The sequence below is a fragment of the Astyanax mexicanus genome, chromosome 1 (genome assembly GCF_023375975.1).
Source record: "Astyanax mexicanus isolate ESR-SI-001 chromosome 1, AstMex3_surface, whole genome shotgun sequence".
Classification (NCBI taxonomy): domain Eukaryota; kingdom Metazoa; phylum Chordata; class Actinopteri; order Characiformes; family Acestrorhamphidae; genus Astyanax; species Astyanax mexicanus.
In genome coordinates, this window is record NC_064408.1 from 116,864,573 (window position 1) to 116,881,780 (window position 17,208).

Here is a 17,208-nt window from a genome sequence, read left to right on the forward strand (position 1 = left end):
TGCAGTTACTGCAAGTGAAGGATTTGCAACTAAATATCAAGTCTTATTAAATTCATATGTTGCAATAATTTTGCTCATAAGAAAAGGTTGAATCTTCTGAACTATAAATCAGATCCAGATGTAAATACCTGGATATAAAAATGTTGATCTTTTATCTCATATTATTATTTTTTATGTCATATAAAATGTTTTAGTCTCTAACAGAAAAAAAAAATTATAGAACATTAAAATCATTATAAATATTATAGGAAAATGTGTTTTGGGGAAGGGGGGAAGGGGGGGCGGGTGGAGTGCACTATAGGACTTTGTGGTTCGGCCTTAGCTTTTGTTCTTTATGACTTTGTTTTTTCTTTTTACATTACTTTTACTTTTATACTTTAAGTAGTTTTGAAAGCTGTACTTTTTTTCAAACACTTTTACTAAAAGAGTAAAAAGCTTGAGTTGATACTTTAACTTCTACAGAAGTATTTTAAACCCAAGTATTTATACTATATATACTATCTACATACAGAGTAATGAACGGAGATGCTTTTTAATTTTTTAACATGTTTCACATGTTTTACTGTCTGTGACTAAGCAGCAGATGAAAAGGCAGTGTGAGGGGCAGCAGGTGGTCTTACGTTTGCAGGTGGGCTGTCTCCCGGACCAGGTGCCGTTGGGGAAGCAGATGCGCTCGGCCGAGCCGTACAGCGTGTGTCCTGTAGTGCAGGTGAAGCGCACTTTACTGCGCAGCTGAAAACTGCCCTCCTCACGCGTGGCATGAGCTGGAGTGCCTGGATCACCACACTCGCCTGCAACGTCACCTACACACACAAACACACACACACACACACACACACACACACACAAACACACACACAATGTTTAAAGCATTCTTTACATTTAAAGACCATTAAAGATTTCATTTTCTGTAATAACTTACACCTTGGATCTATCAGATATTAAGAAAACATGCTGAGGTAAAGCTCAGACAGCTCTTTTTAGCAGAGCTTCAGAGGGTTTTAGCCTCTACACCTGCCCACCACCAGTGATGGTATAGTTACTTTTGAAAAAGTAATCCGATTACTGATTACTCCTTTAAAAAGTAACTTAGTTACTTTATAAGTTACTGTATTAGTTACTTTAAGCAGCTGCAGACACCACCTCCCACCGCCTTAACATAAACATTATAACCAGTTTTGCCAATACTCCCTTTATTGGAAAATGCATTTTAACAGCAACAATGTATCTCTAGACATTTAAAGTTGAACTATTTCCTAATATATATATATATATATATATATATATATATATATATATATATATATATATATATATATATATATATATATATAATAGACAATTTCTCTTGAATTAACTAAACATAAATATTTTTTTTTTATAAAAAATAAAATATGGTCTAAGAAATGCGTTACTGACATCACTGCCCACCACCATTCCCCCCAGTGCCATTTCCACCCTCAGGGTTGCTGGGTATAGACAATAGTACACAAACAGTGCTGCTGGAAAATGAAATCCGCATCTCTATAAAGCAGAGGGAAGCATGAAGTGCTGTAAGACTTTGTGGAAAAACAAAACTGCACTGACTTTAGACTTGATAATAAAACACAGTGGATCAACACCAGCAGATGATCAGCATGTCTCTCCAAACCATCACTGATCATCAGTAAATTTTACATTTCATTTATAAATCAAGGGATCAGAGTCTGGAGGAAGAGTGGAGAGACACACAGTCCAAGCTGCTCGAGGTCTAGTGTGAAGTTTCCACCAATCAGTGATGGTTTGAAGAGTCATGTCTGTCATCTGCTGGTGTTGATCCACTGTGTTTTATTATCAAGTCTAAAGTCAGTGCAGTTTTGTTTTCCCCACAAAATCGTACAGCACTTCATGCTTCCCTCTGCTACTGACAACTTTTATAGAGACAGATTTTATTTTCCAGCAGGACTTGGCACACTGCCCACACTGCCAAAAGTACCAATTGGTTTCATATAATATTCTAATTTTCTGAGACACTGATTTTTGTGTTTTCATTGGCTTTAAGCCATTATCATCTACAATTGCTAAAATTAAGCAATGCTACGCCTGTGTAGCCTTAATGTGAAAAGTCAGCCTCAGCAGAGTTGGAGCCACAAAGCTAACAGAAGCTGAATATGAAACATTTGATTTGGTTTGATATGCTGATGCTCTAGTCTGTTATCTACTGGTAGAAAACTCCTCCTAGATTTCTTTTCTTCTTACTTCTCATTTCTCTCATTCTGCCTTTCTCTCAAAATGACATGTACATCAAGTCAAGATATTTGATTGTGTGCCAAGTCCTTTAAAAAGCTGCTTTTAAACAATTAAGTGCGTAGGTCTGAGCTGCAAATGACCTCAGGCTTAGCACTGATGCAGGAAATCCCTCTTTAAATACTGAGCAGACATGTCTGGTACTGTTTTAGGATGGTTAAATCATATTTATTGAATATCGTATTTTTTGGGCTATAAGGCGCAACTAAAATCATTTGATTTTCCCAAAAATCGACAGTGTAACTTATGTATGAATTTTACCAGTCAGGTATTAAAAAGCAGTAAAGCCACTCCACTGAAAGTTTTCAGTAAAGTTTCTCCAGCACTAAGGCTTGGTGGAGTAGTATTAGCATTAGCCGCTAACCACAGCGCTAGCTCTTTCGCTGCTCAGAGTCGAGTATATTGGACTGCATTCTTTGTGTTTACCATGTTTAAAAAAAGCTCTGTGGGATGAAGCGCTAGCTGATAGTGCCCTGGGTTACCGGAACACTCAGGGTTCCTTTGTCTAGCGCTATTGGGTGGCATTTACATCCCGCTAGTGCTGCGGCTAGCGGCTAATGCTAATGCTGCTGCGTGTTTAAATGTCATTAAGTATATTTAAAATTGTTCCATTTTAGTACAGTTAAGTACACTTAGAACCATTTAAGTAAGACTTGAGCACAATTTTTATACAGTTAAATTATAATAAGCACAAAAATAGTTGTTCTATATTAGCACTCTTTAAATATACTGATTATTAATGTGGCTACAAGAACACTTTAGTGCACTGAGATATAAAAATGCTTAGTATGCTTAGTTTAGTAATTTAAACTGCTTTTTTTTCATTGGGTATCTTACAAAAAGGGATAAACAGTAGACAAAATGTGGTCAAAAACCAGAACAAAAACTTCAAGGTAAACTACCAAAATAGGAAAAATAAAACCAGAAACAAAATCAGGTCACATTTTGAAGAGTTAATCATTACTTATTTTGTCTGTTTCTTTTCTACGGTCCCTAAAACACCTTGCAGAAAGGTTTGGCTAATTCTTGGTCAAATATTGTTATGTAAAAGTTCATTTTAGTAAAATAAAAGTTCAGTTAAGATGGTGGTTATAGTGTAGTTTGCTGTTCATCATTGTTTAAACTGCACAGTGAAGAGCTTCAAGGATTCCAGTCACATACAGAGTGTAGCATCACCCTTGGGGATGGTGACCCACCAGGGATGGTGTCAGGACCCTTTTGGGTCCCCAAGGTTAAGAATTCCTGTCTTAGACTCCTAGTGCATCAAAATATGCCTGAAGCAGCTGATATAAATACAGTTTGTGTTCAACAACAGTGGTGTATCTCTTACTCAACCTCTCCTGACCTCACAAATTTCCTGGTAATTGTGAGGTTTGGTAGATGGGTTTGAGCAGGGAAGTCAGCCAACTGTGATGAACTCTGGCCCTCAGTTCCCAACACTGGCTCTAGAACTCATAATGACATAATACAGAACAGGAGCACTCCCATTTACTTCCATTACTGTAAGACAGGGGTGTCCAAACTATAGCCCGTTTTCTTTTTTTTGAATCTCCTGCGAGGTATTTTAGAAATAAATTCAAAGTTTAAAAGCTGGGTGTTGCTATCACATAAACCTATTTATAGGCAATTATTATGCCTACGTTAATGTTTCTGAGCTTTTGGGAGAACATGACAACTCCAAAGAAATGTAAATTAGACAGCAAATGCAAAAAAAAAAAAAAAAAAAAAATTCAGGCACATTGGGAAAATTACTATTTTTTTATTGAGTTCAGAGGGAAGTGTGTATGTTTAATTTGTCAGGAATCAGCCATAATAAAGGAGTATAATATTAGTTAGTATAATTAATAGTATTAATAGTAATTTTAGTTTACACAACAATGTTAAAGATAGATAAAGATAGTAACTCAAGTAAAATGGTCTGTAAATGATAGTAATTAAGTATTATCATAAGAAGTATATTTTATTATTTGTTTTATTACAGAGTCTGTGGGCCCTGTCTGCGCATATATTTCTGTCAGGGAACATAAGGGGTTAATGGCCGAGTACATGCATAGCTCATTAACTGCCTGTCTGGTTATCATCCAACATCATGAATGTTGAATTTGTTTATCTTCTTTTATTATGGTTTTCATTCTACTTGTAGTGCTGAGACATCATTGGTCCATATTCTTAACCCTTTTAGACCTGAAACATCTCCAGTGATAGAAAAAACAGCTTGTTTTGTGCACCAGGAAACCTAAACACGTATTGTGTAGCCCCTCAAGGTTCCGTTTTAGGACCTCGGTGGTTTTCATTTCTATGTGCATTTTCAAAATGGACAAAAAAACTTGGTGGATGGAAATCCCTCTACAATAATATAAAAATATAATTATTAATCATCTTTATTACATTTTTATTGCTGTTGCCAACCAAACAATAGCAAAGGCTTGTGTTGCACAGAACTGCTACTGTATGTATTTTGTTTTTTTTTTGTTGACCTCAGAATCAACTTTATCGGATAGTCTAACTCGTGGTGAGAGATGATTGGCTGCTTATTATGTAGCCATTCTTTTATGACATTTTTCCCCAGTTTACAGACTTTAAAAAACTCAGTAAGGGCTTAGTGAAATGTGGCCCAATATGTGGAAAAAAAATCAGGTTTAGTTGCAACTGTCTGGAGAACTTACATAAAACTCACACTTATTGGACAGACACTTTTTGTGCAACAGGAAACCAAAACACTTCTTGCGAGGTCCCTCAAGGTTCCGTTTTAGGACCTCAGTGGTTTTCATTTTTATGTGCATTTTCAAAATGGACAAAAAAACTTGGTGGATGAAAATCCCTCTACAATAATAGAAAAATATAATAATGAATTATTTGTATTATCTTTTTATTGCTATTGCCAACCAAACAATAGCAAAGGCTTGTGTTGCACAGAGCCGCTACTGTATGTATTTTGTTTTTTTTTGTTTGAGTCCCACAAAGTTCAATTTTAGGACCAGTTGAGCAAGTCTAAGTGATCTATTTTCTACAATTCATTTGTTTTTGGGTTGGGGCGTAAAAGTGCTCAACTAAAATTGACCTCAGAATCAACGTTTTGGATAGTCTACCTCGTGGTGAGAGATGATTGGCTGCTTATTATGTAGCCATTCTTTTATGACATTTTCCCCCAGTTTACAGACTTTAAAAAACTCAGTAAGGGCTTAGTGAAATGTGGCCCAATATGTGAAAAAAAACTCAGGTTTAGTTGCAACTGTCTGGAGAACTTACATAAAACTCACATTTATTGAACAGACACTTTTTGTGCAACAGGAAACCAAAACACTTCTTGTAAAGTCCCTCAAGGTTCCATTTTAGGACCTCAGTGGTTTTCAATTTTATGTGCATTTTCAAAATGGACAAAAAAACTTGGTGGATGGAAATCTCTCTACAATAATAGAAGAATATAATAATTAATCATCTTTATTACATTTTTATTGCTATTGCCAACCAAACAATAGCACTGGCTTGTGTTGCACAGAGCTGCTACCTGCATAAAATAGATGTACACTATAAATAAAGTTTATTATTATTATTGGATATTGTACACCCACGTCCAGTACATAAATTTACACAGTTTTATTTCCTCTCTCTCTCTCTCTCTCGAGCAGTAAAGCAGTAGTCAGTGATCTATTAGAAGGCTAATCATTCCGTGCTGAACTTTGCTGTTGCTGAGCTGCCGCTGTAGCGCTGTGCTCTGACTCATTTAGCGCCGTCACTCATTCCTTTATTACAGGCCTAATCTCAGGACGACTGTCCAGGTGGACAGACAGTAGGAGGGGGTCTCTCAGGACCCCGTACCTGTTCTGCTGCTGTCATTCCTCTTCCTATGCCTGCAGGGCCTCTGAGAAAAAAAACAGCCTGCTTTTCCCAGCACCTGGGCAGCTAAGACCAGTGCTATCCTCAGTGCTTACGTAAAGCAGGGTGTAATATGGTCCAGCGTGCTGTTGCAGCTTTATCACCTACAGGAATAATGAAGCTTAAAATAGAAAATGAAGCTAAAACAACAATCAGAGCCTTGGATTCGGTTGATTCATTTTATCATTCTGTTTTAAAGGGGCACTAAACAACTTGCTTATATTTGAAAAAGGCCAATAATGGGAGGCGTAGTTTGGGAGAGACACTGGGTGATGTATGGGTTTAGAGGCGGGGCAGGAGGGAGAGCTGATTGGCCTCTAAAAGCAGAGAGACGTAGATGTTTGGATGTCCAAAGGGGTTGTGGTGCTATTGATTGACTGACCTAGCACAGTTGAACTTGAGAGGGCGCTGCAAAGGCGGAAATGACCACAATAAATGCACCAGGGTCACGGTCCAACACACTATTCGCAGCCCCAGCTAGTGAATTGACAGACAGTTTTGGAAAAATGATCTTATAAGGACATAGAAGGCCCAAGAACGGGCGAAAAAACGAGAACGGGCAGAAACTAGTCACGCCTAGCGCGACAGAGAGAGACACAGGGGAGGGATGTAAACAAAAGCTCACCAGAGAAGAATTTTATTTTCTACATTTTTAATTATCATTCATTATAGTTCAAATAAACCTCATGATCCAAATGTTTCATGCTTGAGGGCCACATCTGGCCCTCGAACCGCCTATTGCCGACCCCTGGTTTAGGGTTTAGTGTCTCTTTAATGCCTCAGAATTAAAAAAAAAAAAAAAATATATATATATATATATATATATATATATATACGCTTTTCAACAAAAAACATTGTTGAGTTATAGATTGCTTGGCAGCTGTAGCCTACTGTTAGGCCTGGCATAACTGCTTTGGCTATGTATAGATGTTAGAAATAAGATAGATGTAGTCAACATTAGTTCCTTTATTATTACCATAATATTTAATTTTTTACTGTGTTGGGCCATAAAAAAATGCTTCCACTGTTTCCCTTTAAAAATACTAGGTTGTGCTTCCCCTACTACCCTTTAAAAAGGCTCTCTGTGGCTTTTTTCAGGTAGTGTACCTCTTGATGAGAGATCACTGACTGCTAGACATGCTTTTATGACATTTTCCCTAGTTAACAGAGTTTGACATGAGAAGAGACTAAGAGAAGCAGGATGGTCATTTCTCAAATTACATGCCCATTTGAACATTTGCATGTCCATTAGTCATTTTGTGGAAAAAAAAAAAAAAACTGTACTTCTACAGACTGGTAACAGATCATGTTTTGTGACAAATACAAACTTGCCAACCTTGAAAGAATTCCAACCCACCCTCTGCCCTCCACTTTCCAGTCAATACAATATCATGATAATTTCTGTAATTTTAAAAATAGCGATACAAATCTACATTTAGCATTGTTTTGCATTTTATTTTATAGATGTCTTATATTGTACTAGCCTGTGCTCCTTACAGGATAACAATTGGTTACACAGTGGGCCCTATTTTAGTCATCTTTAGTGCACCATTCAATTCTGAATCACACAGCTGGCTTTATGAAGTGTCGATGTGTCTTTTGTATCGTGAGGGTGCAAAAAATACACCTTGCTCGGCTTAAAAAAATGCACAAAAGGCATGAACTAATTTGGTTTTGGGCGTAACGTGAAATAAACCAATCAGTGTGTCAGTTGCCATTCTCTTAAGAGCCAGGTGAGCTCTGACTTTGGCGCATTTGTATCTTAACAGCGTGGCACTTTTGTGTGTCTCAGCAGAGGATACTGACCTGCGCGTTTAAACTGTGAAGATACACCAGCAGCTCATTTAAGGAAACAGTAATGTTATTTTATTCTTTATTCTGTTTATTGTTGAGTATAAAGTGGGTTTGGACGATTGACCAGGCTAGAGGAGCCAACAGAGTGCTAACTTGGGAAAGTACAGTTTTTTTCCCCCCAATAAACTTATCCTGTAATGAAATGCATGTTCACAGTTCAACTCTATCTGCACTAGATTTTCACTGCAAAAAGCTAATTCAGGTAAATTCTGTAGAAAAAAAACCCAAACCCTTAAGTACACATTCCGGGACTAATCCGTGCTCTGAAAAATGCATGTTTCGAGTGTTGCCGGATAAACAAGGAGTCAAATCATCAAGAGATACAATTAGAGATCAAACAAGTGAATTACATTATTGGCGGCGAGCGCGGACTCGCGGCACCGGGAGAAAATCCGCTCAGTTACGAGCGTCCGACAACCAACAGGGTGCCAATTAGCGCGCTAATGCTTGCTAGCATGAATGATTAGCATGAATCATCCGCGTAAGGCTTTAATCGGGCGGCAGTGGACGGAAGAAGTCACGGACCACATCAGTTCGCAGCTAACCTGCAGCGGAAGCCTCCGGTGACCCAGATGAAATCCTCTTTAATTACACGTACGGGCACCCCGGGGGCCACTCGGGAAAGTGCGAGGCTTATGTTCCCCCCCGCGCCCGGGAGAGGAGTTTAGCTCGCGATTAAACCCGGCTACAGAAGCCGTAGGTACCCGTTCTGTGCGAAAGGACCGCGGAGTAGCTCCCATCTGCTGGCTAATCCAGCCTTTGTTGATAAATAAATGGAAACACAATTCTCAGGCTCTTAACAAGACGGCTTTCTCCTTCCTCTCCTCGCAGTAAGACTTCTTTTCTCAGTTCATTAGAAATCTGGGGCATTCTGCCTCTCCTCGGCGGCGGAGCGGGAGATTTGGGAGGGTGCGTGGAGGGATGCCTCAGATAGAGCAGTTTAAAGGAATAGCTCAGCAGAAAAAAGAAATGCAACACAAATTTCCTCTTAGCTGTAATTTAGGGTGACTGTATTTTTTTTTAGGTATTTTAGGTTTTCAAGAAAGACGACAGCAGGGATTCACAGGCCTTTAATGTAGGGATGTGTTCGGATGTTGTGATTGGGGTTGGGGTTTGGGGAAGTGGGCCTTAAGGTTTACAACCATGATATTGTGAGAGTGAGAGGATTAATCAATAGTCAATATCAATAATCACTTTTTCTTCCCTTGAGCAGAAGGGGTGGAACAATTTTTTATGTGTTGTGTAAAATATCAATATATTTGTATTGAAATAAAGACACTCTAAACTCCATGAGAGTCTCCCCCTATTAGACTTACTATAATCACTGCTTCATTACTCCACATGGTGGCGCTATAACTGAATGAATAGGGTACATCTGCAGTGAAGAATATTATTGGTTGTTAAATTCTGTGAAACTGACACCAATTAATCCATAATTTCTGGTATTTACTTATTTAGGAGTGTTTTATCCTCTTTAGTAACACAGATGCTGCGAAGTATTGAAAAAAGTTTCTAAAATCAGTTTCACCCAAATTCCAAATAAAAATATTGTCATTTAGAGCATTTTTTTTATAGAAAATGAGAAATGGCAGAAATAACTAAAAAAAGATGCAGAGCTTTCAGACCTCAAATAATGCAAATAAAACAAGTTTATATTTATAAAGTTCAGAAATCAATATCTGGTGGAATAACCCTGGTTTTTAATTACAGTTTTTATCCATCTTGGCATCATGTTCTCCTGCACCAGTCTTACACACTGCTTTTGGATAACTTTAGGCCTTTACTCCTGGTGCAAAAAAAAAAGAAAATAATGCATAATATATTTAATAAACTCCTGAAGACAGAGCTATTTAAAGAGCACTTACTCTCCTAACACCTCTAACTAACTACCTTCTACTACCAGATCAGGAGAATCTCTCACTATCTTTAATAAACTCCTGAAGACAGAGCTCTTCAAAGAGCACTTACTCTCCTAACACCTCTAACTAACTACCTTCTACTACCAGATCAGGAGAATCTCTCACTATCTTTAATAAACTCCTGAAGACAGAGCTCTTCAAAGAGCACTTACTCTCCTAACACCTCTAACTACCTTCTACTACCAGATCAGGAGAATCTCTCACTATCTTTAATAAACTCCTGAAGACAGAGCTCTTCAAAGAGCACTTACTCTCCTAACACCTCTAACACACTAACTACTTCCAACCTCATTTCCTTCTTCTCCTCCTTCACTCCTCTTTCCCATTATTTCCCGTTGACCTCCTTGAAGCCCTATCTAAAGATGTTTTAATTTCTATTACTTTTGTACTTCACTATTGTAAGTCGCTTTGGACAAAAGCGTAATGTAACGTAATGTAATGTAATGTAAATTGGATAAAGGAAACTTTTTTTTTTATTTCTGGGTTTTTGCTGTATATACTATTAAATATCAATCTGGATACAATGTAGATGCATTTCAAAAATTTGGACTGGCAGTCTGAACATGTCCAAAAATATTCATTTTCATTCTTAGGGCAGGAGGGATTCTCAACCTTTTCCACCTAAAAAAAAAAAGATTTAATTTTTTTTCCCTGATTTTCTGTATTAGGTGATACAGAGTCCTGTGAAATCTTATTATTTTTTTTTTTTTGTGTGTTTCTATTATGTTCATGTATATTAGTGGTGTCTATCGATTAAAAAAATGTAATCTGGTTAATTACAACAAAAATCCAATTGTATTATCAGATTTGTATGAGATCAAAATCTGATTTTAAAGTGTCTTTTTTACCATTTGCAACACAATCACTGCCCTACAGAACCATACCTAAGATATGTGGGTGTGAAGAACCTTTACATGCATAAAGAAGCTGTAAATTCAATGGAGGTTTATCAAAGGTTCCTCTTTAAAAGGTTCTTCACGGCCTTACATCTCGATTACAGAACCAGAACAAGGTGATTTTAAGTAATTTTATGTAATAACTCAAAGAACCCTTTATAGCACCTTTATTTTAATAATTTAAGAACCTCAGTGCAAGACTAAACAGCAGACATCGGACACATCAGAACACGTTCTGGTGGTATCATCACGTTCAGGGTGAGGGTGTAAAGCGTGGAGTGACTTTTTTCACTGAACTATTCCTTTAATGCATCTCTGATGGAGGCTGTAGAGCTGGCGGAGATGCAGAGGCTGACGCCGGGCTGTTCACCAGGGACGCTGCCTCCTCAAAGGCCCAAATCCACCCACGCTAGGTCTTTCTGAAGAGAACAGAAGTGTCAGGGAAGACGGGGGGAGAAAGAGCCCGGCTTTTCCACTCATTAGCCCGTGTTACTCCTGCCATCCTGCTCGCTTTAGTGTGTGGAGCTGCTATCTGGGGGAAAGACACGGCAAGACCTGACCGACCTGAAACGAGTCTCGGGCCAGAAGACACCTTTCAATCTACCGCTGCCTGTCGTTTTGTGCTTTTAGACAAAGAGCAGAGAAGCCCAGCTGAGAAATGTGCCCAATTCAGGCAACATGGCTGATCAAAACCACCAGAAATCACTGTTCCATACACTAAAAATCACCAGCACTACAGAGATCACTATTACAGAGTATATTCTCTACATTACAGCTATCTCTACCATAAAGTACATGGTAACACTTTCTATGAATGTCATCTTTATTAGACGCTATAACCACATTCATAACATATTATAATGCATTCATATGGCATTATAAACATGGCTATACATGTTTATAAAAATGCATAACCCATTATAGCCATGTTTGTTAAGCATTATGACCTGTGATCATAATACATTATAAGCTGTGCGCATAATATATATGTTAAATTAGTACATCTTAATCATTAATAATCTAGTCCTACAAAGAAAGTCTGGCACTTTATTAAGAGCGCACAAAGACCTGTTATAATACATTATAATTGACTATAATTAATATTATATTTAAGACAAGAATAATTTATGAGTGGTTAAAAATATATTTATAGGATTATTGAGGGTGTGTTTATAAATCGGAAGCTTTTTTAGTCACTGGGACTGGGACTGAGTTTCTTGGTATTGATGTATAACATGTTATAAACACACAGCTATTAATGCATTATAATCACAGTTCATGATGCATAATAAACATGGCTATAATGAATTATACATTTTTATTAATATGTATAGCCATGTTTACAATGCCTTATGAATGCATTATAATGTGTTATGAGTATGTCTATAGAGTCTTATAGAGATGACATTCAAAGAAAGTGTTACCAAGTACACTAGTATAGTGCAGACAAATTCAGCCATATTGACTATTAAGACAAAAAAAATTCTTTAAATGTCATCTCTATAAGACTCCATAAACATACTCATAACACATTATAATGCATTCATACAGCATTATAAACATGGCTATACATATTTATAAAAATGTATAATTCATTATAGCCATGTTTATTATGCATTATGAACTGTGATTATAATGCATTAATAGCTGTGTTTATAACATGTTTGTAGACTTTATCATGACTAAAAAGCTTCCAACCTATAAACACACCCTAAATAATCCTATAAATATATTTTTAACCACTCATAAATTTTGCTTGCCTTGAATATAGTGCTAATTATAGTCAATTATAATGTATTATAACAGGTCTTTGTGCGCTCTAAGTAAAGTGCCAGACTTTCATTGTAGCACTAGATTATTAATGATAGAGATATAATATTTTAACATAGATATCATAAGCACAGCTTATAATGTACTATGATCACAGGTCATACAGCTTAATAAACATGGCTACAATGGGTTATGCATTTTTATAAAGATTTATAGCCATGTTTATAATGTCTTATGAATGCATTATAATATGTTATGAATGTGGTTATAGCGTCTAATAAAGATGACATTCATAGAAAGTGTTACCAAAAAGTTTTATATCATTAAAAAAGTTACATTATTTCAGTAATTCAGTTAGTTTAAAATGTGAAACTCTATAAAAGAAAAATAAGCTTTGGGAGAAAATAAGAGAGCACTTCAGTTTCTGAATCTGTAAATAACAATATTGTCATTTAGAGCATTTACTTGCAGAAAAAAAATAAAATGCCTGAAATAACAAAAACAATAAAGAGCTTTCAGACCTCAAACAATGCAAAGAAAACTAGTTCATATTCATAAAGAGAATATATTTAAGAATTCAGAAATATTATGTAATATTTGGTGGAATAACCCTGTTTTTTACACAGTTTTTATGCATCTTGGCATGTTCTCCTCTCTCCACCAGTCTTACACACTGCTTTTGGATAACTTTATGCTGCTTTACACTCCTGGTGCAAAAATTCAAGCAGTTCAGTTTGGTTTGATGGCTTGTGATCATCCATCTTCCTCTTGATTATATTTTAGAGGTTTTCAACTTGGTCAAATTTAAAGAAACTTATTATTTTTTTTCCAGAGCTGTATATTTAATATATTTGTTCTGTTTTGAATTTGTAGCATACATTTTTTTCTTATGATTCTTAAAATATATATATATTGTAGATTTTATTTTTGTGTGTAAAACTCCTGGCATAAAATGAACTCCATATATATTTACTGTGTAAGCTTTTTAAAATACATTCAATACAAGTGTTTGAACATGGTGTGAAAATAGTGGTCCCTTAAAGGTCCCTAGATAATATCTCTATATAGTGCATTACTGTGTGGGAATGGTATCAGAGACTACCATGTTTTCTATAACAGTGTTATAAAAGCGTTAAGAGATAATTTCTGTTTATTATGTCAGTAAACTTTAGACTGAAAAAAACTGCTGACAATGATTACATCATCCCAAATGATCTATGTTGTCTTTTGAGCTAAAGGTTAATTAGTGGAGTGTGCGTCCTCGTTAATGAGTTTGAGCTAATGATGGGTGTTGTTTTTAGAGGAAATTAAATAGCCCTCGTTGGCAGATGACCAGCATTTCATATCGGAGCATTTTAATACATGTTATTATAAAAAAGCAGCAAATCTGCAGCTCTGGAAAAAAGAGAACACTTAAAAATGATGTGTTTCTTTGATTTTACCAAATTGAAAACCTCTGGAATATAATCAAGAGGAAGATGAATGATCCCAAGCCATCAAACCAAACTGAACTACTTGATTTTTTGCACCAGGAGTGTAAAGCATAAAGTTATCCAAAAGCAGTGTGTAAGACTGGTGGAGGAGAACATGCCAAGATGCATAAAATATGTGATTAAAAACCAGGGTTATTCCACCAAATACTGATTTCTGAACTCTTAAAACTTTATGAATCAACTTGTTTTTATTTTTTGCAATATTTGAGGTCTGAAAGCTCTGTATCTTTTTTGATATTTCAGCAATTTCTCATTTTCTGATTTAAATGGTCTAAATGACACTATATTTGCTGCATGGACAGACCCTAAACCCTGAAAAAAGCCTAAAAAACTGAGCAAAACTTTCTTAGAAATATTTTTTAAAACAAGCTAAAATAAGCTAAATATAGTAAAGTGAAGTAAGACTTAAATCAAGCATTTTGTGGCTTAAATTTGTACACAAGTATCAGAATAACTTGACTGGTGAATTCTTGGGATTATTTTCAATCAAATTATTTAAAATAAGGTGAATAAGGAATAAGCAATAGGGAATAAGTTCATTATTACTAAAATAAGTAAAACAATTTTACACTTACACAATGCTTAGTAAGACAAAAATTATTATCCAATACAAAAATATATATTTATTGCCTTGCAATTAGATAATTTAACTTGCTAATTTTTTTTATTTTCCATTCCACCGAACTGGTGCCATTTCTGTCCCCAGGAAATTCGATGTATAAATGTGCACACAAAATAACTTTAAAATACATTTTATTACTAAGCACAGTGTCTTGTACATTGACCTAATCGCAAAAGTAAGATAAGTAATTTAAAACATTAATTAAAGCTACATAGACTTTACCATGAAATATAATTATTAAAATCCTTCAGAGATGTATTTTTTTTGCATTGTTATGTGAATCCAAATCCCATCTATGCTTTAAAATATTTTTCTTCATAATAAATCCATAATATTTAAGTTAAAATACACATTTTAGTTGTGTCCCTGACTTATTTCACTCAGTCCTGTTACTGTAAAACACGTTACCCACATTATCTGAAACATCTCGAACATTCTACAAGTCACATCTACAACAGGAAGTGACATCAGCTGGTTCTTCTGAAGATCATGGAATGACCAAAGTTCCATCATTAGTTTTTCTGTATATTTGATCTTATTGTAACTAAATTACCTAAATTAATTCTTAGATATTATTTGTTTATTTTTAAAATGCAAATTTTGGGAAAATTACTAGAATGTTCTCAGTGTTTTCATGCTATTAGCATAGCTGCCATTTAGTTATTTTTCATGTTTTTTGCTAATTCTTTGCTAAAACTCGTGCTACTTTCATTCTTGTTACTCAAAACAGAGTATAAAAGTAACAGGAGTGAGTTCCAGTAACAGGAGTGAAGTGTCAGTAACAGGAGTGTTTTTTTTTAAGTCATAAATATTTCTTTAAAATAAATATATAAAAATAAAATAAATGTCTTGAGAGAAAATCAAAGAAATTTGTGGACTTGCTTTTAAAAATGCTTTGTAAGTGTCACATGAGTTTTGTAACATCTTCAGCTTAGAAACCTTGTAAAAAATGAAGTAAAGCTGCCTGAGTTTCAACAGTACATGATTTGAATAGTTAACTATATGTGTCATTAGATTCAGAGTTGCAAAAAGATTTAAAAAATAATAATTAAGTTTAATTTGGAAGAGTTACAACAAGCAGATGGCATTCATTGGGTGGAATGGCCCTTAGGTTAAGCAAAACAATCTGCCAATGGGGCGAGCAATTTTTTCTTTGTAAGAATTAAGACTTAAATCAAGCAAAATCCCTTATTTTGTGGCCTATATTTGTACACAATAATCAGAACTTAATCAGAACTTAACTTGACTGGTGAATGTTTGTGCTTATTTTGAGTTCAAAATTCTTAAAATAAGGTGAAAATTATAATTAAGCCTGAAAAATAGGTAAAACAATCTTTTACTTACACAATGCTTAGTAAGAAAAAAATCTTATCTGAGAGAAAAAAAAAAATAAAATAAAAAAGAATTATTGCCTTTAGATGAGTTCACTTGCTAAGATTAATTTTTTTTGCAGAATCTTGACTGATCACTTTTTGGGCTTATTTTGAGTTCAAATTACTTAAAATAAGGTGACAATTCTATATACGGCTGAATATGATCATTATTTCTTAAATTAAGTAAAACAATCTTACTTTCACACAAAGCTTAGTAAGAAAACAATCTTATCTGAGAAAAAAATATATATATATTGCCAGAATCTTGACTGGTCACTTTTTGGGCTTATTTTGAGTTCAAATTACTTAAAATAAAAACTAAAATAGCAACCAATAGGTAAAAATTCTATGTAAGACTGAATAAGATCATATTCCTAAATTAAATAAAAAAATATATATTTATTTGCTACACAATACTTAGTAAGACAAAAACAATTTATAAGATTTATTGCCTTGAAATGAGATAAGTTCACTTGCTAAGATTTAGTTTTCTGCAGTGTGGCCAAAGTCCAAATACTGCAAGTCTTCAGAGAGCATGCTCACCCTGCAGTTTTGGTACAGAAGAAGAGAAAGAGAGATAGAGAGGAACAGAAAGAGAGATGGAACAGAAATAAGAGAAGTGTCCACAGCTCGGACACCCTTGGCAGTGCAGGACTGTATTGATCTTGTTTCCTCTCCACACTTCGTCATGCTGCACTAGAGATATCGGCTTCCTGTCTGCGGGCAGATCCGTGTCGGCAAACGATTTGATTTAAGAGCGAAACACGGTGCGACTGCTGTCCGGCTCTCGGTACGTCTCAGAAACACAGGATCATCGGTGTCGGCCCGTGTGCTGCCGGCCAGACGGACAGAATGCGAATCCTCCGAGCGTAGGTTCATTATTCAGCTACTTATCTCAACAGCGTGATTAATTCGGACTCCATTTCCTCTTCTTAGAAAGACACTGAAAAACCGCTGAGCACAAGGCATCGGGCACCAAGTCAAATCTCATTTATTTACACGGACGCTGGACCTCATTCCCCATCTGTTATTAGAATGAAACAACTTCTCAAAAAAAAAAAAAAAAAAAAAATCCATGTACACATTTTTCTTACGAAAATGCTGACATTCAGAATTAGG

At 35.6% G+C, this 17,208-nt stretch overlaps 1 protein-coding gene across 2 annotated transcripts in view; it reads right to left on the reverse strand.

Moving 5' to 3' along the window:
* The window catches only part of csmd3a (CUB and Sushi multiple domains 3a), a 777,572-nt gene that overhangs the window by 113,179 nt on the left and 647,185 nt on the right, over positions 1–17,208 (reverse strand). For both annotated transcript variants that reach the window (XM_049467549.1, XM_049467548.1), the window contains exon 57: positions 621–803. In XM_049467549.1, the coding sequence (XP_049323506.1) occupies positions 621–803 (183 nt within the window). The remainder of the gene's footprint in view (positions 1–620; positions 804–17,208) is intronic.